This window comes from Echeneis naucrates, chromosome 21 (assembly GCF_900963305.1).
Source record: "Echeneis naucrates chromosome 21, fEcheNa1.1, whole genome shotgun sequence".
Classification (NCBI taxonomy): Eukaryota; Metazoa; Chordata; class Actinopteri; order Carangiformes; family Echeneidae; genus Echeneis; species Echeneis naucrates.
Window position 1 is genome coordinate 10,148,260 of NC_042531.1, and position 27,378 is coordinate 10,175,637.

General features: G+C 42.5%; 1 protein-coding gene across 3 annotated transcripts; it reads left to right on the plus strand.

Moving 5' to 3' along the window:
• Nucleotides 1-2,635: 2,635 nt before the first annotated feature.
• On the plus strand, nucleotides 2,636-26,347 carry bcl9 (BCL9 transcription coactivator). 3 transcript variants are annotated; one of them, XM_029493030.1, is made up of 10 exons: nucleotides 2,636-2,773; nucleotides 4,874-5,043; nucleotides 17,000-17,504; nucleotides 19,565-19,878; nucleotides 20,188-20,295; nucleotides 20,442-20,628; nucleotides 21,264-21,360; nucleotides 21,455-23,636; nucleotides 24,109-24,381; nucleotides 24,542-26,347. In XM_029493030.1, exons 3-10 carry the CDS (start codon nucleotides 17,218-17,220, stop codon nucleotides 25,579-25,581), a joined length of 4,488 nt encoding a protein of 1,495 aa, XP_029348890.1. In that variant the 5' UTR covers nucleotides 2,636-2,773; nucleotides 4,874-5,043; nucleotides 17,000-17,217; the 3' UTR covers nucleotides 25,582-26,347. The 3 variants fall into 3 exon arrangements, with proteins under 3 accessions (XP_029348890.1, XP_029348889.1, XP_029348891.1); XM_029493029.1 differs by lacking the exon at nucleotides 2,636-2,773 and adding an exon at nucleotides 2,807-3,178; XM_029493031.1 differs by lacking the exons at nucleotides 2,636-2,773; nucleotides 4,874-5,043 and adding an exon at nucleotides 2,807-3,178.
• The last annotated feature ends 1,031 nt before the right edge of the window (nucleotides 26,348-27,378 follow it).

The window sequence follows — 27,378 nt, forward strand, 5'->3', positions numbered from 1 at the left end:
AGTAGAACATTAGAACATGACATTTCAAACTTTTGTGTTGAGTGTGTTGTCGGCCTTTGTCACGCTATTTTGCCATTTTAAAAAGCAATGGACAGCCTGTTGCTAACTCAAGCCTTGTGACAAAACCCCTTGTGTAGAAGCTCAGTAAACATAACACAATCATGATTGTATATTTAAACTGTGTGGATATAAACTGTGTTCTCACCCTCAATATTGCTCTCAGTTTGCAAAAATATCTTCACTTTGAGAATCTAAATCAGCTCTCACCAACAGAAAAAGCACTAGAAAACAGACACACAGACACACACACACACACACAATCAGGCCAACTAATAATGTGCACACTTAAACACCAATTCATTCAATCCCCAATTGCCCTGATTATACATTTGGGTTAGAATTGAAATGTATCTTGATTAAATATTGAGAAGGATCACTCTCACATTGCATGTCTTTAATGTTTCACTCTTCCTCTGAGGCTTGTGATAGTCACTCTGTGACTATCACAAGCCTCAGTCACTCTGCGACTATCACAAGCCTATCACAAGCTGTGTGTGTGCGCGTGTGCGTTTCTTGTGGGTGTTTTTGTGTGTGTTTGTCTGTGTACATGAGCTGCTAAACATTAATTTATAAATCAAGTAGCATCTGCCTAATTTTTTCATCAAATATCATCAGATATGTTGCTCAATGTGAGCTATAACCACACTGTACTGTACTCATGGCTTAATGCTTCAGTGTATAATTCTACAGCTTTTCCAGACCATTACTTTGTCATTCATGGCAACTTCACATTGTGAGTGGTCAGACAAAATGCGCATAGGTGAAAGAGTTCCTTAGGTGTGAACTTTTCTCTGCTCGCTGTTTTCATTTGTAATGATTTGTGTGAATGATAGAGTGCAATAGTATGAAAGTCTTCCAGGGGGACAGTCTGAAATTGTGTGCATGAACTGAGCCTGGTGGACTATTCACTTGTGTTCACTGTCTATAACAGTGACAACTGTTGTATAATTTCTACTAAGGCTCTGAAAAGGATTTTTTGAAATGTATGTCTTGTGGATAGTTGTCACTCATTTCTAACTCCAAATGTGGCATCTTCATAATATTATGTATGTTATGAAACAGTCCAATACCTCAGACTTATCTGGTCACAAACTATGTGCATGTCATTTTCCTTCCAAAGGTGTACCTGTTGGACTATGAGATGTCCTGCTTTGCTGAAATGTGTGCAGGTTTGTGTGTAAGTTGCATAATCAACCCATATAGACCAAATTAGTTTTGATGTCACAAAAACATAGTCTTATATCTTAAATTCAAATTTAAGATGAAGAGATCTACACTTTCAGTTGATAAAAACACTGAAAGCTGCTTTCTAGTACTGGACACTGTAGACCTAAAAGAAAAGAAAAGGAGTAAGCAAAACACATTTTTGAATGGAGGGATATTCAGTTCACGGTCCTTCAGAGAGAAGCTGAAACTGGCGAAAGTAGCAATTTCTTACTGGGAAATAGCTTCCAGTGGAAAATTGATTATCAAAATACTATACTACATGATTAATCAATAAATCAACAAGCATACTCTAAACACCAATGATGCTGTTTTAAGTAAATTGAAAAGATACCATGGATGGATGAAATCAGGGCCCTGAGCACAGACAGGTAAAAGCCCCCATGCCCTCTAATTTGCAGCGACCCCTCGACTGAAAGATAACACAATTACACTCTTTCAGTTTCTTCTCTTTTGATTGTTTTGTGTCTCTTTGTGGTAGTCTGTATCAATTTGTTGTTTACTGTAATATCTGTGTTCCTTGTATATATCTTAGTGGTCATCGTGAGTGTCTTTGCATTTCTGTAGCTGGTGTGTCTCTTTCCATCCATCCTGTAGTTGTGTGTTGCAAACTTCTTGCCAGTGAGTCTTTTAAAACTTCATTTGTATCATCATTTCAGTTGTTATGAATGATATGTTTGTTTGTTTTTTTTTTAGTTCTCTGGACATTTTGGTTCACTTTGTGGTTAATTTTTGCATCCATTTTATTTTATCTATGTCTTTATATTCGTTCTGTTTTGTCTTGTGGTCAATTTCTCAGTTTTATTGTGTCACTTTGAGGTTGGTTTTCCCCTTGTAGAAATCCTTGTCTATCCTTCTAAGGTCACTTTGTACCTCAGTGAGCTGTGTGACTTTTAAAAAAACTAATATTAACACTGATATAAGCATACAGATGCTCCTCTGTCCTGGTCGCCTTCATGGCTGCTGCCCCTCTTATACTCTGCATGAACTTCCACAAGTTGGATGCTGAACTGCTTCCATGTTCTTTGGACGTCACCAAAACAGAACATGAGCATTTCTCAAGCAGTTCATATGTCGTTGTTTGTTTGTTTGTTTGTTTGTTTGTTTGTTGTTTAGTATGGCACACAGCGGTTTCCATCCGCACCACGCGGAAAAAGAGCAGTGGTGTCCCGTGCTGGTTGTCCGACAGTAACGTCCTCACTGGCACACAGACCTGACCTAGAATTGCTACTTAGAATTCGGACTGAACCATCTCGCTGAAAGCAGAGGGGGGTTTTAGTGTTGGTGTGTGTGTGTGTGTGTGTGAGGGGGGGGGGGAGACAGGAAATCTTAACTGGGATGTAATGGAGTAGGACCACTGGAAAGCTCGGGCGAAAGGGGGGGAGACACATTTCTATTTTATAATGTTACCGTGCTAATGTTGTGATTTGATAGATGTGCGGTACATATCCGTTGCTGGAAGAAAACGGAGATTGAGCCAACACTCCAGGTGAGTGCTCCTTTTCCCCCCAAATCCAGGCGGAAAGTGTCGGTACCGCGGCTCGCCTCCTGGCAACGGGCACACGCGGGTCCTCCTCCCGGGGACATCTCACTCCGGTATCCGTTCTTCTCTGCCTCTGTCCCCGAAGGCTGGGTAGCAAACCCACGTCGCGTCTGGCCTGGCAGACAGTGAGCACCATTTCAACGGTTAATGCCGATTTTTTTTGCCCCCCCCCCCTCCAGTCAGCGCAACAAAAGCGGATTATTCACGATGTTTTCGGCATGGTGTAAAACCCGCGGAGAAATATTGGTTTTTACCCCATTATACTGGAGGACCGCCCGTGCTTCGTGAAAATGAAAAAAGGATACAATGCAGCATGCATGTTTTGCATTCTTCGGGAGTACCACGCCGTCGGTATAGTATTTCCTTTATTAAAAATTAGCTTGGTGTAATTTATAAACGCTTAGCGAGGTTATAGGCCTCGGCTGCTGATTGTGTCGGCCAGCCCTATCATCTGCCGAGCGATTTAATTGTTACATTGTTAACGGAGCTAGCACAACTTGAAAATGAACGTTTTGCCTAAGGAGGCCCTGGATTGTTTTATCAGCAGACAAAGCCTGAAAACGAACCTCATTTTTCCAAGTGTGTGTGGTGTTTTTTTTTTTTTATTATTATTATTTTGGTGTGTGTGTGTGTGTGTGTGTATGCTTGTGACCGACGTCGTTGTTCTCGCTCTCAGCCGCCGTCCAGTGCCTCCCTCTTCGGGGAAGACTTTGTTTGCGCTGGCCGAGGCTCCATGAATGCAAGTGCTGAAGTCCTCCCCCCCCCCAACAGTTCTCTGGCGAAACAGGAACAACTTCTTTTAGGAAAAAGAAAAAAAAAGTTCCTGGAGTTTCAAGCGCCATGGAATTACTTTGTCCGCCAAGAGTTGTCCAGTGAGGCGCTGAGATTTCAGGGGGGAAGTGTAGTCTGTGTCGTTATTGAGTGCTTTACCTTTTGAGTTGCAGAGTTTTAACTTTGTAGATGTCTATTTTAGGACGACTTCCTCGAGTAGACCCGTTTGTGAGAAACTTGTATGGCATTGTGGTGTGTTACCTTGCCAAGATTAGAGAGCTAAACATGGCAAAGAATGTGCTCAGTCTTTTAGTTTTAGGAGACTTTGTATAACTTGACTTGTGTGTGTGGGGGGGGGATCCACAGGTCCTATAGTGTAAAAATGTTAAGTAAAAGACATTTGATACCTGTGAATCTTTTTTTTTTATATATTCCCTGATTGGATAAAGTCTGCTCTTGCTGCCTTTTAGGACCCCATTTAAGGACTAGTCCCCTGGCATTTTGCTCACTTTTCATTGTTTAAATTTTTTCTCCATTTTACATTTTGCTCGGACATGTCAAATTTACAACAAAGTCCCTGATTAACTTGCGAGGATGGTATGTTATCTCCCTCATAATTGTGGAGTGGAAGTCTCAGCAGCCTTGTTTTTGCGGTTGCAGTTTTCCCTTTAGTCTTTTAGTTGATGGTGCTTTTTAAAGCAACTTGTGAATTCACAGGTAGGAGTTCACTGTCTTGTCAAGGGGCAGCTTGGAAGGCATATATGCCCGTTACTGAGATCGAACTGCGGACCTTCCTGTTGTAGGACTCTGGTCTTTTCAATTGCTAGGCAACAATGCTGTCTGCCATGAACATGCATCTGTTGCATAGTCTTGAGGCAATGTCATATTCGTCTTCTATGCTTGCGACCTATGTGCTATTTTCTTTGCATTGTTGACATGTTAAAAAAAAAGCGGGAAAAAAGTCATTTTTATCTCCCACAGGTGATAATTAGAGGAAGGAATAAGTCCTTTTTGGTTGCAAAGAGACAAGGAAGCTCTTGACTGAGTATCATATGCTGTCTTGTAGTCCCTCATGTGCACATTGGTCGATAACTGAAGTATAAATGAGTGTCTGTATGAGTATACGCTCTTACTGTAGCCCCTAATGACCCAAGCTTTACACTGGCTATGTGTTTGTTACATGTTGGTCTTGTCAACACGAGCAACTGAGTGCTTTTTCTTGCCATTTTCTTGTTTGTTTCACCCAATGAGCAAAGTTCTCTCCCTCTTGTCCAGGTGTGAATGACTTGTGGCTGTAGGTAGGGTGCTGTGAGTGGGCCAGGTTCCTGCACAGCCTCCGTGGCTGACTGGGAGGAGTCAAGTGGAGAGCAGACATCAGTGCCCAGGGGACCTGAGGCCTGGTTCTCCATATGAGGCCCTGCTGAAAGGGCAGGGGGGCTTCTGAGGTAACTGGCTCACTCTTTTTGTTCTACACTTTATCACACAGTTTTGTTTTTTTTTCATGCACACATCACAGACACATGACTACTAAATCATTTTGGGTTATCCTTAGTTCCTTCATTTCTTTACTTCTCTCTAAGTGTAACTTTGGAAATACTAAGACATAAAAACTCGAAGACAGGGCAGAAACTTATGGCCTTTTTGCAGAATCACTCCCCTACTTAGTGAATACTGCACACTTTTTACTTTTTAAAAAATTCCCACAATTATTAGTCACATAAGTATCCAAAATATTGATTTTTACTACTCACTGGAGAGTAAACTACTGAGCTGCTACTTTGTGGGGAGTAGTGAACGAATAAACAAAGGATAAATTCAAACTCAGACATTGTTGTGTATGTTTTCTTTGTACTTGGGAATAAAAATAGATAAATGGAAAAGAATCAGGAACCTATGTATTCAGATAGCAGATATGCATTTTTAATGGTTAGTACAATGCAAAACATTGCACTGACACATCTTTCTTGAATTCAAAGACACACTGCTGCCATATATTGATAGCTTAACACTGCTATGATGCAACAGTGTCGAGACAAGGGCCAGCTCTTCCAAACATTGGTCACTGTCTCTTTGACATTTATCAGCAGGGTGCCTACATTGATAGCTGCATTTTGATCACAGAGGCCTTGAATTGTATTGTTACCCTGTACAACTGCTCTTGATGCTCAGGGAATCAGCATGAGGGTAAGGACTTCAGAGCTGTGCGACTAAGCACTATCAGTGCAATGTTTGGTCTTATTCTCTGATCTGCACATGTTGAGGACACAACACGGTCAGGTCACTCATTCTGAGAACGCTGTGCACTCTGTTTATTTATCTGCTATCTAATCCGAAGTGTGTTAACCAAAAACCACAGCGAGGTGAAGGATACAGGGTAATGGATATTGATGCAAAGTGGCAAAGGATTTATTTTCTCCTCTGTGTATTGGCCTCTCATGTTTCCATGCATTTGTTTTTTTCATGGGTTTTCTAATTAAAACTTTCATTGCTTATGTTGTATATAACATGGAGGGATGTTTTGCAGGGGCATCTTATTGTCTGAGAAGTGGGCGGCAGGGACCTCCCTCTCCATTCATAAAGTTGACTCTTTTTTCTGTTGCTTTAAATAATTATTTTCCAGTCTATATGCTCAAAAATAAAGAGCTTAGTAAAATAACTATTTCCCATTTACCTGTTACAATGGTTAAGACATCCACTCACAATTAATTAGAGGCCCCTGAATGACTCCCTTAATAGTCAGAGCCCCAAAGTACAGTAATTATGTAGTGTTCCCTAGAGCAGAAAACATACTACTTAGTTTGTAACAGGTTCATTTCTCCCCTTTTTGGCTTTATCTATCATTGTAGGTTTGCAAGATTATGAGACTTGTTTGGAAATTCAAGTGATATTGAATTTAACGTATTCATTGAAAATATTTCCCCCATTATTGTACATAATAAATGTGTTTAATACATTCTAAGACAGTATAAATTGATTGATAAATTGATTCTTTTCTTGTCATATGAATTTAAAATCTTGCAGTTGTGAATTAAAGTCACCTTTTGACAAAGTAAGAATGAAGTGTGAGTTATAGATTCACTGTTTGCAGCAAATATTCAGCCAATATTTTCCTGAAGCAGTCATAATGGGCAACCTTTCTCATCATCAGAAATAAGTAGTGCTGTCACTTCACACTTTGGATCAGTATAGGCACCAACAATGACTGATGCGTCACTGATCCATATTAAATACTGAATAGCTGCAGATTGATTAACTTGGTGGGATGAGTGACAAATAAAGCGGGAGACTATAAGACAGTTGAGTTTAAGACATAGGTGACCGGATAATAGAATGGTAAAATTGAAATAATACAGATATGTTAAAAAAAAGACACTTGAGTAGCACAACCCAGCAACACCAGTTATTAAAAACCTTGAATGTATCATCCCATTTTGAAGTCATTCATGCAACAAAGTATATCAGCAAATACAAGAACAAGTTAATTGCTTCTAGTTAGTATTTAGCAATTTCTGTGTGTGTAATTATAGACCAGTCATCTCTTAGAAACATGTTTAAGACAAAATGAAGACAGGGGGACATCATTTCAAAAGGAATCTCTGAACTCTAAGGACCAACCCTGAGTAGTAAAATCTTTGTGGCAGAGTGTACCTTTCCAGACAGTTACAGCTGTAAATATGAATATGCTGTTCTAAAAGCCGCTTTTCATATCTTTTTAGTGTAGGAGGTGTTGGTCTCATATGTGCTGATCTGTGGTGGGATTGTTGCCCACACAGGATCCTTAGGGATGTGTCTGGCTGAGTCAGAATGTACCTATCAATCTGCTTTCATGTTATTCTGCTTTGATTGACACTTATAGCACAGTTGGGCTGCTCTTCCTGCTCCGAGGGGAGGGGTCCTCACAAACAGAGCAGCTCTCAGGTAGAAACTCTGGGCCACTGTGACTTGTAGTCACATCAACTATCTTTGCTTAAAGCTGCAAGCTATAGGCTGCAATGCTCTCCAGCTAGTTGTTGTAAGTTAGGTCAGGTCAACAGCACCACAACACATTACCAATCAGCAAAAGTTTAATAGAAAGAATACCACAAAGAAAAAACACAACATTTTCACACCAGCAAACTAAAACTCAATGCAAGCATTGGGTTGTGATGGTACTCAAGAAGTAGAACAGCACACCAACCCTCCTGGAATATTTCATTTCTTTTTAACTTTAAGTTAACTTTATTTTTGTCCAAGTAACTTTCCAACAAGAACCATGTCAATTTCCCACAAAACTAGATGCATATCACACAAAGTGCTTGAGTTGAGTGTCTCATTAGTGGTGGTGGGTCAGAACATTGTAGAGCATTGTCTGTCACCTTTCACACGTCACAAAAATAGGAAAAGCTTTACAGCTGAATATTGTTTGCAGAGCTGAAATGAGTAATCTACTTATTTCAATCTACTAATCAATTACTCAATTAATATGAACTGGTAATGGTTTTTAAGTAACTTTATTGCAAAAATACTATAAGTAGCATATTTGAACATATGGTTAACCTAATTTCTCACTCAGGGAAATTTGCATTGTTCCAGCAGCAGGATACAGATGAGAGGAGTTATCAAACTTAGTTAAGAGAGGAAAACAGAAGCCTGTCTTTGTCATGAGTAATGATAAAATAAATGTTTGTGTTGGATGCGATGAGTGAAGATAACTGAAATTGCCACCTTATAATTGTAAAAGGATGCAAATGTTTTTCAATTTACTGACCAAATCATTTAATTGAAATGATAAACATCATCAATAGTGAAAATAATAGTTCATTGGAGCCTTATATCTTTAATATAATTTAAATATAAAATGTCACATGGAGAAATAATTCAAAATATGTAAGAGGGGCAGTTCAACAGATGTTCAGTTTAAAACTTCTGAGACATACTTTTTAGGTTAATGTATTAATAGTCCACTGGGATTTAAAAATGTGAAAACATTGAATAATATATTCCAACTGAATGCACCATTTAATGATAATCATTCACATTGCTCATTTTGTCACACCAAGAGAAAAATAAAAATATTTTAACATATTTGTTGTGGTATACAATAATAGGGAAATCAAAGAAAAACGTTAGCTGAATTTAATATTTTTTTGTTATTATTGTGTTAAATTTAGATGTAACTTGTCAGTTACAGTAGGGGCATTGCAGCCATTTTGCCACCTATTTTAGATACTTTGGTTGATTGTGTTTTTTTTTTTTTTTTTTCCCCTCCCCCACTTTGAAAACCACAAAGCTGTGCAATCACATACCACAACTCATAGTACATGAATTGATTTTTGTGATGATTTTTGTAGAAATATTGTCTTAAAGGCTTGAAAGAAGTTTCTTAAGGTGCTAGTTTGAAATTTGTATTTTTGGAGTACAACAATTCTGTAGCAATTAGAATTCAAAAGATTAAAGGTGCTGTTCTGGTTACGGTTGGTGTGTGTAGTGGTATTTTGTGTATTGTTTTTTTTTTTTTTTTTTTGATGGCTTCATGGAAAAGTTGTGTGAATTAACCCTAATAGGGCAAGCTACAATGCACTGGAGTCTGTTGGAGAGGTATTTCAGCAGATTCTTTCCTATCTGCTCCTGCAGTATTAGTAATGGTTATTGTCCAGTTGAATACACATGCTTGTTGTTTGCTGTACTAATTTAGTTGTTGTTTGCAAACTGTTGCTGTTTTATTCAAATTCATTTTCATTCATTCAGATATTTTGTGATATTAACAGTGATGGAGTTTAAGATGGACTTACAAACTTAACATACCGCATCCTCTTTTCTTTCCTTTTTTTTTTTTAATACAGTGTTTTAATATGAACTGCTGCCTTTGCTTATAATCAAAGAGATACATTTTTTCAGTGTCTCAGTTGGTCAATTTTAGCTTGAACATAAAAAAACAACTGTATACCTCAGTAATTAAGTGTCACAAATTCAAGAGTCATTTGTGAACAACCACTATCCCAACTATGTTGAGCCTTGACAAAATGGTGTGTAACACCATTATTGTTCGCCCTCCTGAAAAGATAAGGTGTGAAGTGTAAGGGAGGAAATTCATTGTGGCTCTAAAATAATAATTAACTGGCACAATACATTTTACATGGGATACATGGGCAGTACACTGTATGCTTTCAACATATTGCCCTGGGGGTAATAGCATGGTCAGAATGTCTTATGTAAAGCATTCAGTGTCTCAGAGCAACCCAAAACAGGCTCCTACAGAAAAGCAAAAAGCTTTAACTCATGGGAAGAGTAGATGGCATGGAGTTTTCAGTGCATTATCATATTGCAAGTATTGACACTTGAGTATTTCAATGGCCAGTAACGTCTGTATGTATTTCTCTGTGCTTCTACCTTGAATTGGGCAGGTCTCAGCCAGTGTGTTTAAAATTCCTTGGAAATGACACACCAGCACAAACTGGGGTAATTCGGGAACACAATCTGGCTCGTATTCTCTCCAGAGTGCTAATTTTGCTGTTTGATAGCAGAGAGGAGTCCGCACATCTATTGTATACTCCATGAGTGTTCTGCTCTGAGTTAAATATATTTTTGTCTGTTTTTATGCCAGGTCAGTAGAGATGCCTGAGCTGTGTCACATGGTTTGACAGTTTGAGATGCCAGTTGTTTCTGTTACTTAGTGATTTTAAATGTACAAAAGGAATCTTTTTTTAATTTTAACATTTCATTCCTTTCCAGCCTAATGTTTTAACTGCTCTAATTTGAGGTTTTGCACAGCGTGGGTTGTGTTGACTGTTTCAAATGTGGATAGTTTGTGTTACTGTGCTGTTCGTTGTGTGGTTTACTATCAAAATATTAATGACATGTTAGTTTTTTATTTGAAACAACTGTGTGTAGTATATTGTGGCTTGCATAGAGAGTCTTTTGACCGGCAAACCAGTAATGCAAATCTCCTGTACACTCTTCCTCAGTGGTCTGCATGGCCTCTGAGGGGCCTGGCCGTTGGGATTTCCCACAATGCTTTTGGCCACAGGGAGACGTCCTCCCAGCATGAGCAAGGGAGGAATGTGGCCTGAGTGTGGGAGCGACTGTCTAGATGGAAGGAGGGAGTCATGGACCAGAGAACACAGTCAAGGGAAGGGAGGAAAGAAGGGGTCTGCAAAGAGGGCAATAGAGTTTCTCTTAAGCATATGCTGTTTTTCTTTGGTTTGTCATTTGATCCACAAATCAGAGAAACTTGGTGCATGGGGGGGAGTATTTTCTCTCTGTTTGTGGTTTTTTGCACTATGATAGTTTACTGTATACTCATAACTACCATTAGTTGGGTAAATTAACACAACACAGCACTTCTGCCTTTTAGCATTTTTATTTTGCTTTGCCACCAAAGAACAGGATTGGTCAATCTGGTTCATCTGAGCAGACCCAAATAAGGAAACCACCTGATTGGTGGTGCAGCATGATGGGCCACCATTCAACTAGCAGCTGTAATTCAAAACAGTAGCAATATATAATTTTCGCCTGTGCTTCAGTTTTCTCTTATTTCAAAAAAACATTTTGCCCTGCAGAGTGACACATACCCTACAATCACAGCTGATGGCTAGATCAGGGAGAATAAGTATAAATTGGCCCTTGCCCAATTTGGATTCATTGTCTGGTCTCTTTCACTAGTGTAAAATATCCCTGATTTCCACTTGCCAGAAAAATACACAATAAAACAGTGAAGCAGTCCATGTCTGTCTAGCAGTAGCTACTGCAGTACAACATGGCCCTCTATGCTAACATTTGCTCGTTGGCTTACTGAAGTTGGACCTGTTTATGGACATGGAAGAGAGCACAATTTTTATCTGCTTGACAAGAAATTAGAATCTCTGTGTCTCAGAATGGCACATATACAGTAGATGTTTGTCCTCACTGTTCACACTATCCCTGCTTGTGGAGCACAGTGAGACCAATAACCTCTTTGTTGCTCATTTGTAGTTGTAGAGGTGTGGGCAGTGTGAGTGGCTTGTAAGAGACCAGTGTAACTACTGCATTGTCACAATTGTATTTGACATCAATACCCAAGAAATAAAAACTTGTTTGAATGATGAGTAAAAGTCAAAGGCACTTGGCTTAATTTAAAGAAACCTCTAATCAAATGTCTTTATTCCAGTGCATGTTCATAAAAATTGCATAATGCTGTTAACTGGTCATTTTCTAATAAAATCCAACGTATGATGTGGTGTGAAATAAATAGCACTTCATTTGACAGTAATGGCAGTTTTTCAGGAAAGTGTGAAATGTCATGAAATACCATGATATTTATTGGTCACAATCACCAGAGCATTGATAGTGGCACACCTCTGATTTTCACCCACGCTTGTTGTGTGAGAGAAATAATAGCTCATTGTTACCAGTTACCCAGTCTCTTTGTCTGTTATTGAGTGGAAAGGTGTTTGTACGCGATGTGCACACACACAATTAAGACACACCCACTTAACCAGGGATGTGGAAACGTGGGGCAGATGGAGAGGGATGGAAGTGAAGGGTGAAGTGTGTGAGATGGAGATCAGAGCAGGTTGGAGTGCTTAGTGCCAGTCCTGCTGCTGGAGCTGGCCGCCACACATGGCACCGTGCCCAGGCTTCGCCAGCAGATGTGTCAGTAGTGAGTCAGCTCTGTGTGTGTGTGTCTGTCTGTCTGTCTGTCTGTGTCTGTGTCTGTGTCTGTGACTGTGTGGGTGGGTCGGTGTCTGTATGTCTCAGACACGGGCACATACTCTGTGATGACATCAACTTGTGTAATAACCCCCTTCCTCCTACAGGTATATCTGTGTCACAACCCTTTCCCTTCCTCATGTTTTCATTGCCTCTTCTATCATTGTGATGGACATGGCAAGGCTTCTGTCACCACAAGATGATATGACAAAATGTGACATTGCACACATGTTGCCTCCCCAGGGATGGAGGGGCATCGTCTGCCAACCAAGGAAAAGGATGAACCAAGTATGGCAGAGTGGTGACGGTTGTTGTAGAAATGCAGGACAGACAAACTAGAGGAGAGACAGCTGTGACAGAGGGAGTGAAAGAGAATAGCTACCACAGATTACAGTGAGCAGAATTGCTTATTTGGAAAAGAATGGAGATGTGTAACAATTGTAGTTTGGAAGTAGTCAAGAGATTGGAGGTTGTGAAAAAGTTTAAATGTTTATTGTGAATATTTATGCAGCTTGGTTTCAGTAGAGGAACAGCTCAGTCATACTTGTGTCTTTCCTGTTAGTAAATGTATTATATCAAATGTTACGTCCGTGGCATCACAGTGCTATCTTTAGTTATAGTCAGCATTCCTCACATTCTGTGTACGCCAAGGGAGCTGGGTGTGGCTTGTTGGGATAGTGCTCTTTGGAAGTCACCTTGACAGGTGAACCTGCAGATGTTTCCTCAGCCACATGCATGCAGTTTTCGGTCCCATTACACTTTTGTTTTTTTCCATTACACTCTTGAAATGCTGATGATGGTGTTAAAGCATTTTCTGAGAAGTGTGGAATTTTGATTGTGCCATCTATCCCGCAATTACCACCTGTGGCTTCTTTTCATTAAAAGTTATTTGGCTCTCCTCAAGATTTGTAATTATTCCCATCTTTGAAAGTGTTTTAAATGGTTTCATTCAGCCTTTGTAAGGCAGTATTTGAGAGGGGCCTGCAGCTTCTTCAGACTGAACGGTTCCTTGCTGATGGCTCTGAGTTTTTATATATTCTTGCAGAAAATGGTAAGGAAGGGTGGAAATAATGCTTCTGATATTACCCTAAACAAATAATGGGCTAAAGAAATTCTTGAGATGGAGGCCGAGCAGACGGAGAACGGGTAGGGGAGCTAGAGCATGAGAAAGAGAGAGCAATACTCCATTGTGACTGAACTGCAAAATGGGATTTGCATAAATAAGACTGAAACATCAGCAGGCCCTTTTACAGCCAACAGCAGGGCTGAAATGGGGTGCGTGTGTTTGCACTTGTGTGCCTGTCCCGCTCTTTTAAAATGAATGTCTTTGTATCAGTGTTGCGTTTTAAAAAATTGTAGGATGGCAGATGCGGCTTCCTACCACAGGAGTATACCAATGGATACTACACTGGTATAAATCTTCCCTTCTCCCGCTCCGAGGAATTTGGGTGACGTAGCCAGGAAGGGTCTACTCTCCACCCTGCACTCCGCCGGCGTATGATGGCTGTTACATAAGCATGAAATGAAATGCTCCCTTTTAGTGCCACCCGCATTGGAAAAACCCAAATCTAATTGAATTGAACTATTTTCTGCCCTCCTTTCATGTGGAACCTCATATTTATATCAGAGGCAAAAAGCTCAATTTCAGAGCCTCATTATACTGTTTTCCCATTAACTTGCATGCACTGTAGCTCCTTGTGTGTGCTGTGATAGACAGTTCAATGTCTTTACTGGAGATAAAGGAAGCAAAATCACTCTGAATACCTCTTCCTTGCTTTGTTGCGTGTGTTGGATGGCGACATGCTTAAAATTTTGTTTGCCAATGCATTCTTTGATAGTCATGTCAGCAAGGTGCCCAATTAGTGTGTCATTATCGTGAAACACATTATCATGATGGAAGGAACAGGTGATTGACAGGTCATGCTGTTGGTTTCTCTATGCATGTGCCTACTTGAATTGAATGCATTTGTGTATCATCTGGTTTAGGTTTACTTGACACTCCTTGAGGGAATACGTGGTGGTAGGGCCTGTGGATGAGGTTGGCGGCTGTTTCTTTGACATGGAACAAAGAACCGTTAGCAAACTATTAGGTGTTCCTGGACATTTGGCCTCCACGTCACTCTTCTCAGTTCTTATGACCTTGTCTCACAATGGAGCAATCATGCCTATATTGCAGTCAAGACAATGGAGTCTCTGGCTGTCCACACCTGCCCACTGCAGACCAGAAAAGTAACATTTTGAATCACCCCTGTTACAGCTGCTTCCATTACATTTGTATGGACCAATGTGACTATGCAATGTGACTTGTGCGTAGTTCATCATAGGGCTCAATGGACTCCTTTAATGGGATCCCACTACCTGTTTTATATGCAAATAAACACATGCATTGTTTTTGTGTGCATTGTTTTGCCAATCATATGAGCAGCTTCATTGATCTGATTTTGTATGTGTGAGAGGAAGAAGAATGATATGGTGAGATTTACAAAGTTTTATTTCGCTGCTCATAGCTTTGCAGAGAAATATGATTTACCTATTAGATTTTGTTTGTGTTTCATTTAACTAAGGATGTTGTTGAAGTAGGTGGTTCTTCAATGCAGCCCAATGCATTTCTATTGCTGAGAAAGTGGCCACATGTGGCCTATCTCTGCAGTGGTCTGAGTTGTCTGATATCAAATGTCTTCTTGATGTGTCTTGGGTGCATTCACACCTGTATTAAAAGCTGTTTACTAAGCTCACCCTAAATGGATGTTAATACCATGCTTAAACAGGGACTTGACACCTGATTGGTCATCCCAACTTTGAGTTTGGTAATTTGACAGCTTTGCCTTCAGTAGACGGACAAACGGTAAGCTGCTGCACTGTGGCTCTAAAGATTTGTTTTTGTGAGAGCAGTAAGCAGTTAGTTATGTTTTGATGACATCTCTTGAGCTGTGCTCACTTCAGTGCATTTTATCGTAAGTTGCTTCAGACAAAAGAATCTTCCAGATGAAGTATGATGCATGTGTGCCACTCACTTCTGAAATGTGTATTGTAAATAGTCAGGAGTTTTGAACAGACTGTCCACCCCCGCCCCCCAACCCATCTTTGGCAAAAGCTTAAAACCCTGCATGCTATCATTGAGAATGTTTTGGTTCAGAGTGGCTCTCTGGCAGGTCTTTCCCACTGTGACTTACAAAAGCCAGCGCTTCACTTTGATGAGCAAATAACAGTCAACAGCAAGATCAGACTGCATCTGTTTTTGACACCCTTTCATCACGACCTCCCTCATACATTGTTTTCCTTCCCATAATCCAAACTCAGCGCTCTGAAAAACCCAGGTTCTAGAAACAAAAGAGAGGGTAGTAGTAAATGTTATACCCTTAATGTCAGATCTACAGTTTGAGCAAAAACTTGTGTGTGTTACATCACAGCTGCAGAATTTTGTGTTGCAATTCTTCTTTCCTCGCTTGTATATCAAAGCATCTTGTATTGTAAAATAAAACATGTCATTTCAATTAGAGTGGTGTTCTCTCAAGCGCTGCAGTTTGAAATGAATATGGTGCCTAATCAAAGTTTAGTCATCAATAATCTGCACGACACAGCCTCCTCTTGTGACACTTAGTGTGTTTTTAAGTAAGTATAGTTGGAGCCATTTGGATACACACGGCTCCTCAGTCTATCGCCCTTTTCTGTTGTTGTGCAGAAGCCAGCTTCTGCTTGTGAGCAATAGGAATCTGTGGCCCCAAGAGTTGTAAATCACTTCTCCTGTAGACCAGCAAGACTTGAAAATGAACCCCCCCTTCCCCTGTAACCCCCCAAACTCTCCACCTCCCTCTCCCCAGGGGAACTCTGGAGCCAGTTACAATGTTGAGTGTTTTTGGAAGAGCTCCTAAATATTTTCAGGATGACAATATAATCTGACTGGGTCTCTCTTTCCAACAGGGTTCTCATGCAATTCTCATGCTCACTCACTGAAAAACACACACACACACACACACAAACACAAGCAGAGACACACAGCAGTCGTTTGGTTTGGACCACAACATGACCTCTCTCGCTCTGCCACAACTCCTCATCGTTTGCCACACTCACAATGTACTTTGTATAGTGAATATGAGTATTTAAATATGCCAGCTTCAATATGTGAGAATTTGCTTTTTACACAAACACAGACACAATAAATATCTTTTAATAATTGCTCAAATTCTGTTTTTATAAATTAAAGATATTCACCTTTCAAGTGAAAATTTTTGCAATTATAAAATGTCCCATTAAGTAATAAATGGGAGTGTTTCTATTTTAGCTAACAAAATATATTTTACTGTTTATTATTACTTACTTACTCACAGACATAGACCACAGTATATTGCTGGTCTATCAAAGATTGAATGGAGGGTTGAAAATTTGTCTTTAAGTTGTCAGTAGTGCAAAATGTGCGCGCATATACACACACACACACACACACACTGCCAGCTGGAAACAGATAAGTGGTGGAAGATGAATGAATAAATGATTGAATCTTCACTGGAGGAGTTTAGGGAAGTTTCTGTGATGATTTGAAAACGTATCATCACAACTGCCCTCTACTCAACTTTTTTTGTTTGTTTTATTAACAAGTTGTTACCTGTCGTGCATACAATGGTAGATTTGATACTAAAAACATTTGGGGTGAGGGTGTTACTTTAAGTTCGGTCAGACCAAAGTTTCCTTTTCGGTTTTGTTAACTCTACCTTTTTCTCTCTCTTCTCTCCACAGTGTGCCCAAGGGCCGTTGAAAGCCCCCTTGGGGGAGTTTCGTAAATATATAGCAAACAAGAAAAGACTCCTGGACTATTGTTATTGTTTTTACACACCTTCTCTCTCACACGCACACACGCACACACACACACACACACACACACACACACACACACACACACACACACACACACACACATATAGACACATAGACACACAGACAAGGACATAGAGAGAATGTTGGAGGTCCAAGAGGAGAGGCCAGCGGCGGCAGGTACAGCAGCGACACATTTCACAAAGAAGGAACGAGGGAAGAAAGAACGAGAGGAGGCCAAAGACGGTCGGGGAAACCTCTCGAATATTGGGAATCCTGTTCCTGGCTCAAGGAACGTGCGTGCAAAAGCGCCGCTCACACACACAGGCAGTCCTCACCAGCTCATCACTCCACCCTGTTCTGTAGTTCTAGGAGCCCCATCAATGCACTCCAATAGGCTAAAGAATTCCCCGTCCACCAACACACAGAGGTAAGGTGAAAACATGTGTCTAACCTGATGTGTGTGTGATTTGTTTTAACAGCCTAATCAGCAGACACACTGATCTGAATGTTGGTGAACACTGTGCATTTAATCCAGGCTGACTATAACCAGCAGCACATAATTTCTAACTGCACGGCAAACAGAAGTCAAATTTCACCCACATTGTGATCAACAGATTGTTCTGATTGTTTTGCACAGCAGTGTGATCACCTGTAACTGACACTAAATCAAGTTTTTACCTCTCATCGTTTTTATGTACTACTAACTGCTGATGACTGAACCACTTAGCTGCATTATTACACATCAATAAAATATAACCAGACATTATTGGGGAAAACACAAGCTAGAGTCCAGTGCATAAACCTGCTTCAAGTAATTTAAAAAATAATCATGCAATATCAAAAATGAATAAACATTAACGGCCTTTGAGTATTAACAGCTGGGAAAAGAGAAATGCAAACAACCAACTGCCTTTAAAACAGAATGAAGTGAAATAACCAGTAACACTGAGTCTATTTTGAAAATGTATGTGCCTGTTTTCTGGAGGAAAAAAAGCTCTCATGCATTTCAGCCAAGCACACATGCCAATTTAAGAAGTCTTGTGACTGGTGGGACTGGTTTCAGAGTGATTAGTGCATCCCTCATTATAAGGTTTGGTATTTTGTGAAAACTCTTTTCTTAGCAGTTGCAAGGTGCATAACATGCTGAGTTTCAAATTTTGAAAAAGCTGATTAGGGAAAAGTTTACATAAAACTCAAACCATGGCTTTTATACTGCATTTTTTTTTTTTTATCATTTTATTAATCCATGTGGGCAAATTTTGCCCATCCCAGCTATTTAAATACAGTGAACAACCATTTCTCAGTCCAGCGGTTCGGTCAGTGGCAGAAAGCTGTGTTACCAAAAATGCTTCTTGGCAATCTTGACAACGTGGTTTAAGGGACGCAAACCGGAGAATATTACTTTGGTTGAACCAAAATATGTTTTAAAAAGCAAATGTTGGTCAGGTGTAATGCAGATGCAGAAAATAGGATCCTCTTCTCTGGACCATTATTTTACCTGAAAGGTCTTGATGTGCGATCCAGAGCCGTTTTAGGGTCAGGGAGTACACTGTGCTTGGAAGTTTTCCCTGCTGACTCATGATTATGGAGCCTCGGGAAACGACTGTCTGGACTGCCAAAACTCTGGCTTTGCCTTTTTCTACTAGCTGTGTTTCTGTGTACACGTACATACAGTACGTGGTACTAGGTTGCGGCTGTGCTTTTTGGACATGTTGGCATTTGTTTCATGCTACGTGTGTGTGTGTGTGTGTGTGTGTGTGTGTGTGTGTGTGTGTGTGTGAGAGAGAGATTAGGGTGTGGTTGGGGAGATCTCTGCCAATTGGATGTGTCCTGCTTGCTTAAACTGAACTGCTCTCATAACTAGTAAGCAGCAGTGATTTGTTGATGGCCTATGTCTCTAAAGTCTTTTCCTATAGGTTTAACTGTGTGAATTGAATTCCCAGTACTTGTAATGTGATATTATGTACATAGATATCTTTTCCAACTATTATATGTCATCATCATTGAATTTAGTGGCAGCAAAGAGAATGAAAAGAACAATAACATTTTCTTTTTGGTCACCTTCTTACCACTTCTCCTTCCTACCCCTCTCCCACTTCACGTTTGGTCACAAAGCAAAATCTAGTAGTGAGGAGCAGAGAGATATCAGACTTCATGGATAGCCAGCTGCCTGAGTATGTCTGGCTCGTGACCAATTCCAGAGCATGATTACTGGGCAACCCAACTTCAAGCCTCAGGCTTTTTGCTTGATATGCCCCATTTCCTCTTTGTCCTGTGTTTCATAAATGGAAACAAGGTCACAAATGTATCAAGGAAGACAAAATGTAACATTTTGGAAGGGTGTACAATTCAGTGTTGCATCTGAATAACTAAACAACCAGTGATTTAGCTCTGTTTCAATTAAAAAGAAATGATTTGTTCTTCCATGCAAGCATAATGTAAATGAATTAAGTTTTTTTTCTATTTTCTATATCCTTTATTTTTCAGCCCTAAACCTAAGACGGAGGCCATGGTACGATCACCTCCCGTCATGTCCCCTTCCACGGGTGCCCAGATGGACACTAAAATGCCCAGCCAGGGGAAACCAGGGAGCACTGGCAACCAATCACAGCCCTCACCCTGTGATCCCAAGACCCTGGGCAGTAAAGGGGCTCAAAATGTGGCAGGGGGCATGGGGCTGAAGAATGGCCAGGGCCTGACTTCTGGCCCGAGCTCCAAGGTTAAAGTCAAAAGGGAGAGAAGCACCTCAGTGGAGTCTTTTGAACAGCCAGAGAGTGGCACACCCACCAGTGAAGAAAAAGGTATGAACCACTCCAGTTAGTATTAATCAGAAATTGTGGGAACTTTTTTCTAAAGCCTTTTTCAGTTTTTTAAAATATTTGGTATTCTGTTCTCCCAAACTTTGGTACTGAAAGCTGAAAACATGTTACTACAAAAAGGCCCTGCACATATATTATTATTATTATTATATTTGTTTCTTTGGAATACAACACAAACTGCCCAGTGAAAGCAACAGTTAGGCATGCTGCAAAATACACTTTATGTCCTCATTGTCACTCACACTGAAAGACCCAAGCTCACAAGCTCTGTGTGTACGTGTGTGTACACAGACAGTAGCAGGGTGAAGAGGATGTGCGTGGCAGAGCGTAGGCAGCCATATAGTGGAGCTGACTGGTGCTCTGGGGGAGAAAGTGACGAAGATGACAAAGGATTCTTCAGTAAGTGTGTTAACGTGTGCATCCAAGTGTGTGTAGCAGTCACTCCACTGATCAACTTGTCTTATGACAGCTCTTCAGTAAAACTACATTGCCTATGAGCCTTTGCTGGTCCTAAAGCTACAGTCCTTGCTGTTGTCTTCCTGTAGACTGTAACTCCAGTGATGTGAAGCCCCAGGACTCAGTCACACATTCTACCTCCAATGCTGGACTCAGTCGCTCCTCCACTCCCTCCCACAATACACTGGGAGGTCAGGGCTCTACAACAGAACCTGCTAGTGGCCAGAAACCAGGCTCAAAACTTGTTTATGTCTTTACCACGGAGATGGCCAACAAGTAAGGACGCTGACGTTGCTATCTTTTCTGACTAGTATATCTTAAATAACTGTTGGGGTCAAGTTTTAATAATATGCTCTGACAGGATAATTAAATTATCTCTATGTAGAGTTTTGTTTTTTTTTGTTTTTTTACGTTGGGGTGTGAGCGCATGTTTTTACATACGCAAAGCATGCACTCAGAGAAAGCCCATATGTGAAATTATAGTTCAGAATTAAATGGAATTATGACCAATGTCAATTGCCTTAAGTATAACTCTGTGGCCCTGTCATGAGAGGATGTTGTTGTCGTCTTTGATGTTTGTGTATATGCCATTAAGTTTCTTGCTGCCCATCTCTTTTCTTCTTTGCCCCAGCTTTCCTCCTTATGACCTAAGTCAATTTTATGTACCTGCACAAACATGTATTTCTCAGTGGGAGCATTCCCTCAGCTTAGATTAACAGTCACTCCTAAGGGAGATCAAAGATGTGGATGCTCACGGAAGGTGTGAGTGTACGCAGTACGTTGCCTAGTCTGTTGACCTTGGGATTACCTTCATGGTCCAATCTAGTACTCATTCATCTCGCCCACTGTATACACACACACACACACACTGTGTCTAAGTGATATCTGACTGTCTGCCTCCTTGTCCTCAGGGCAGCTGATGCAGTTCTAACTGGCCATACAGAAAATATCATTGCCTTCCACATGAAAAACATCTCCAACAGCAAGGACAAAGCTCACCTCCTCCTGGTAAAGATGTGCAGAGGGCCTTTTTTGTGCTTAAATACAGCATTGTCCTCTAAGTGTCACAACCTAATCCGATTTCTGTTTATTTCCGTTAAAGAACAATGCAGCAGCTGCCCTCCGGAATGACTCCAAGCCTCCCCAGCAGCCTCCATCTCATGCCCAAGATCAGAGCCACCAGCCTGGATCCAAACCGTCCTTACCTGGCATGTCAGAGCCTGCCCCTCCCCAGCCTTCAAACCAGGGGAGCCAGTCAGGCGTTCTTCCACAGGAAGGGTCATCTACTACAGGCATGGAATCCAAGAATCTTCCCGGCAGTAGTCCCAGTAATGCTGCAGCTGCAGTTGACCAAGCCCCTGTCACCCAACCTGAGGCAGGCCTCAACCCTCCATCAGCAGGCGAAGGAGGGCAGGGTGGAAGCACTGGTGGAGCAGGTCTGACGCCACAGCAGCAGCAACAACAGCAGCAGTTGGCCCAGGAACTGCTGAACATGGAGGCCAACACAGAGGGTCTGTCCCAAGAACAGTTGGAGCATCGGCAGCGTTCCTTACAAACCTTGCGAGATATCCAGCGCATGCTTTTTCCTGATGACCGTGATGCCCCACCAACTGGGCCTCCACAGTCCCATAGTGGACCCCATGATGGAGGCCCTGATGGTGCACCCCGGAGATCTGAGCAAGGCCCCCTACAGGCTATGATGGCGCAGTCGCAGAGCCTTGGGCCACCAGGTGGACCAGGAGGTCCCCGTCCACAGGGTCCACCTTTTGGGCCACCTCATGGTCCCAGGGACATGCCTCCATTTCCACAAGATGAAATGGGTCCACATATGGGGGGTCCAGGGGGCTGTGGAGAAGGAGATCAGATGACCCCAGAACAGGTGGCTTGGTTGAAGCTACAGCAGGAGTTTTATGAAGAGAAGAGGAAGAAACAAGAGATGCAACACCGGCCACTTCCTCCAGACATGATGATGCACCCACATGGTCCTCGTGGTATGATGCGAGGGCCCCCACCTCCGTACCAGATGGGCCCAGGAGAGATGTGGGGAGGACCAGGTGGTCCGCCAGAGCACTATCAAGAACGGATGGCCATGGGCCCTGGCCCCAGAGGTATGCCACCACATATGCAGAGGATGCCTGGCTTTTCTGCAATGATGAACCCAGAGATGGAGGGACCCCCAAGACCTGGAATGGGTTGGCCTGACGATATGCCTCCCCGGATGGGAGATGGACGAGGCTTCCCTGGAGGACCTGGGGGAATGTTTGCTGGTCCAGGGGGTCGTGGTGAGCGTTTTCCAAATCCTCAGTCAGTCCAAGAAGCAATGTTCCACCAAGGAATGGGTGGAGAGAAGGGCCTCCCTCCTGGGATGATGATGGACATGCAAAGGATGATGGGGCATCAAAGAGGTGGAATGGAACCTGGTAACGGCATGGGTATGTTTCCTAGAATGCCTGGTGACGGTCCTATGAGTCCATCATCTAGACTCCAGGGAATGGGTGGCAGGGAAATGGGGCCTGAGTTTGGGATGGGTCCCGGCCCTGGGCCAGGACCACATATGCACCCTTCCAAAATACGAGATCCCTCTATGAATATGAGTCCAGATGAGATGATGAGAATGAGAGGAGGCGGGGGACCTCCAATGGAGAACATGGGTCCACAAGGCAGGCCCATGCAGGGCCCTGTCTTCCCTGAGCAGACACAGCCAGGAGACTTTCCTATGGGGCAGGGACGGCCCTTTCCAGGGGGTCCTGCAGGAATGAGAGGTCCACATGCTGACCAGGCCTTTGGCCCAGAGCACAGATCTACACCAACAGGAGGTAATGGCCGTATTAATCACCTACCCTCTGCTGGTGGCCCTTCACAAGGTCAGAGGGGCCGCAAGCCAGCAGATCTGAATGTCCAAGCAGGAGGGGGAAACTCTCCCAGTGTCAACCCACTTAAGTCCCCGCCTCTAAGGCAAGTACAGTCCCCCATGATGGGCTCTCCCTCTGGAAACCTAAAATCCCCTCAGACGCCGTCCCAGCTGGCTGGTATGCTGACTGGTCCCACAGGCCCCAATGCCCCTCCACCACCACCAGCTTCAGCACCAATGAAGTCCCCGCACTCCATGATGGGATCAGCAGGTGCCTCTCCTGTTCACATGAGGTCTCCATCTCTTCCTAACCCCTCCCCAGGATGGGCCTCCTCACCAAAACCACCCATGCAAAGTCCTGGAGTACCACCTCAGGGTGGCAAGCCTCCCCTCAGTATCACCTCACCAAACATGATGGGGAATATGGAACAAGGTACAACAAGCTTTTTTTTCTTTACTGTGTTCATCAGGACAAGTGCCTCTGCTATTTCTTCCAGTATCATATTCACTGTTATTTTGCAGTTAATTTTTCATTTAGTTAATATTGGGAAATCATTTGTAAATGGTTTGATTGAAAAATATTGGATGTCAACAGCCTGACTTTTAATCCTTTGAAAACAAATCTATAAACCGGAAAACTAGAAAATAAAAGAGCTGTAAATGAAATAGATGCGGAGGCTGTCTCTCATATACAGCACACCAGTTTTAACACATCTGTACGAGGGGTGGGGTTGGTGGGTAATGGTCCAGTGGCTCCCTCTTGTGGCTACAGGACAGCATTCCAGGGGGTTAAGTAACACCCACTGCAAAGGTTATCACCGTTGCTCATATTTACAGAGATAAGTGAATCTGTTAGAGAGAGGAAAGTCTCAACTCAACTTTTTTTTGATTATATTGTCTTCCAGGTGGAAATGGTCCTCCCTCAGCTCCTCCTTCATCAGGGGCTACGTCTGGCTCCATGTCCCTCCCAGGCAATGTCCCGTCTGGCAGTCCATACACCATACCCCCTGAGCCAACACTATCCCAGAACCCTCTCTCCATCATGATGTCACGCATGTCCAAGTTTGCAATGCCCAGCTCTACTCCTCTCTACCATGATGCCATAAAAACTGTTGCCAGTTCTGATGATGACTCCCCACCGGCACGCTCCCCTAACCTGCCTTCAGTGAATAATAATGGTAAGATATCTGAAGTGTTTTTGTTCACTGTTTAACTTTTTCAGTTAGTATCAGTTTTTCAGTAACAGTTTCAGTTCCATTGGGCTTGAATTTTGTGTAAAACTTGCTTTATAATGGCTTGTGCTGAATGTATCATCAGCTTTTTATCCTGCATATTCAGGTATGGCAATGAACCACCAAGGAAATCCACGTATGATGGGACCTGGAAACGCAGGACCCATGCCCGCCCTCAGCCCCCTGGGTATGAATCCAATGGGATCCCAGCCCCTCTCCCATGGCATGCCTCCGCAGATGCCCTCTCCCAATGCTCCCAACATGGGCCCAGGGATGATGCCCCATGGCATGATGATACCACCAAATCCACAAGACCCTGGAATGGCAAACCCTCAAATGATGCCCCAGGGACGCATGGGTTACCCGCACCGAAGCCAGGGATACCCCCTTACCCAGTCCCCGTCCCAGCAAGGCCCCTTCTCCCCACACAACGGTCCTGGTCCTCAAGGTTTTCCTGGACATCCCATGGGCTTCCAGGGAGAAGGAGGACCTATGGGTGGACGGATGGGGAACATGCCCCATGGGGGAGGGGGTGATGGGGGCATGTGCAAGCCCAATACTCCTGGAGGACCCGAGTTCAACAACATGCAAGGTGGATTCAGCGATGCAGACCTTCATGAGGTGATGCGGCCAGGGGCGTCCGGCATACCTGAGTTTGACCTGTCCAGGATAATCCCGTCAGAGAAGCCTAGCCAGACTCTGTCTTACTTTCCTCGAGGTGGAGGAGATAACCCTGGGGGGAAACCACCACACCCCTCTGGCTTCCCCATGCAGGGCATGATGGGTGATGGCCCACCAAGGATGGGAATGTCCATGCAGGGTATGGGGGGGATGCCAGGGGGGCCTGGTGGGGGAATGGGCCCACAAGACATGCCAATGGGCAACCCTGGCCACAACTCAATGCGGCCACCAGGATTCATGGGCCAAGGCATGATGGGCCCCCAGCATCGAATGATGTCTCCTGGGGGCCCAGGAGGGATGATGCAGGGGAGACAAATGGCACACCCAGGCCCTGGTGGCTCACCTAACATGATGATGTCACTACAGGGCATGGGTGGCCCCCCACAGCAGACAATGATGATGGGGGGTCAGATGAGGCCACGTGACATGGACATGGGATTCAGTCCGGGCCCTGGAATGTTCTAATCCAACAGAAACCTTGTATCTAGAATGTTCTTGGACAAAACACAAGGATGGAGTAAAGATCATGGCATTAAGGGAGAGTTTAGAACACTCTGATGGACTCAAAGAAAGGAAGTATAATACGAAACAGTAATGTCCTGTGGGACCTATTCCAATGGAGACTCGGACAGGCCCCGATTGGAGTACAATTGCCACAAGAACATTTAATTTTGACTCATGAACTTCAGAATGTATGGGATTGTTGTGCATCAATTTCGCAAAACTGTTCTTGTGTTTTTTGATTATCTGACTGTAAAGATGACTTCATCGTCAAAGAGGAATCAACCTAACTAAAAGTCAGCGTGGAGATGCTACAGTATATGTCTACTTTTTTCAAATGTCATGAAAGTGGTATGGAACAAGAGAAAGGAATAAGAAATTGTGCTTTGTGAAGACTTTAGTGGAACTCCATCTTGTTTCTCGCTCCATCGTTTTGACTGTTTCTGTACAGTATATACGTGAGAGAATGTGTATGCGTGCTTGACAGACTGTATGTTTGTGTGGTATGTATGTATGTGTCTGTATGTATAGGCATTCTATCAGTGACCTCTCAACTCCTCTCACCCAACTTTCACTGGGGGAGGAATGCCCCCTTAAAATACTGTACTGTTTACCATTGGTGGGCTATTCGAATTTTAGTCTATTTTAATTTCCTTTGTAACTCCAGTGTATAACAAACCAAACTATGACCTCATTAAGATAATAGTATTATTAAAAAAGCACAAACATGGACCGTCTGCAGAAAGTGTCTTCTTTCTCTATTTTTTCCATTGAGAGCAACACATCAAGTGCGAGGAGCTTGTCAGCTTTGCAGCACAATCATTATCACCTGCAGTCTATTTCGAGTTGTGGATGATATTTGAATTGTATGCTCCAAAACTTTCAGGACTCAGCTTTCGCCAGCGTGAAAAATACTGCTAATACCCAGATGTGCTTTGTGTGTTCTTCTTGTTCCTGTTGTGTTCCTGTTTTGTTTTGACTCTTGTTGACTCTGGGTAATAATCATTCCCACAGCAATAAACCCCCAATGGTCAGCAGAATGGGACAGGAGTGGCTGATTGCCACAGCAGGTATGCCAGGTATTATAGAATTAGAGTTAGGTAGATCTGGTTAAATTTAGAAAGGCAGGTGTGGTGTCCAGAGCGAGACACACAAATGTAAACACGTACTGCTTACCATCCAGTTGACTTCCTCTTTTCTCTATTGTATAAGCTTGTCATGTGTTTCTCCATTGGCTTTGGTGCAGAATAGCCTACCAGGGCTGTGGTGATGGATTACAAATAAAAGATATTGTTTTGGTATATACATGTGTCCCATGTAGTGTGTGCGTGTGCATGTGTCTGTGCGGCTCTTGGCTATTCAAGTCTGTCAGTTATGCAGATTAGTTATTGTATTTATCATTATTCACGTCAGACCAGTTTACCAGAATTCAGCTAAACCAAGTCACACCAAGGCGCGGCAAATCCAAGCTGACATTTTATCAGGAGGCCCTTAAGTGAGCGCTATTTTCAGAGGACACCACACTTTCAAAATAGATGCAAGCAAGTTGATGCATTTGAACTCTACCAAACTAGTTGCTTAGTTTGCAGATAGTAATGCTAAAAAAAACCTTCTCTGTGGCATAAATAAGAGACTTCTCATTGCTTAAATTGTTTATTTATGTTTCACCAATCTGAACCAAATAGCAGCAGGGGATGAAAAACTCCCACCGATGAGTTACAGTACGTTCTGTTATAAAATAACACTCAAGGCTATGTAATG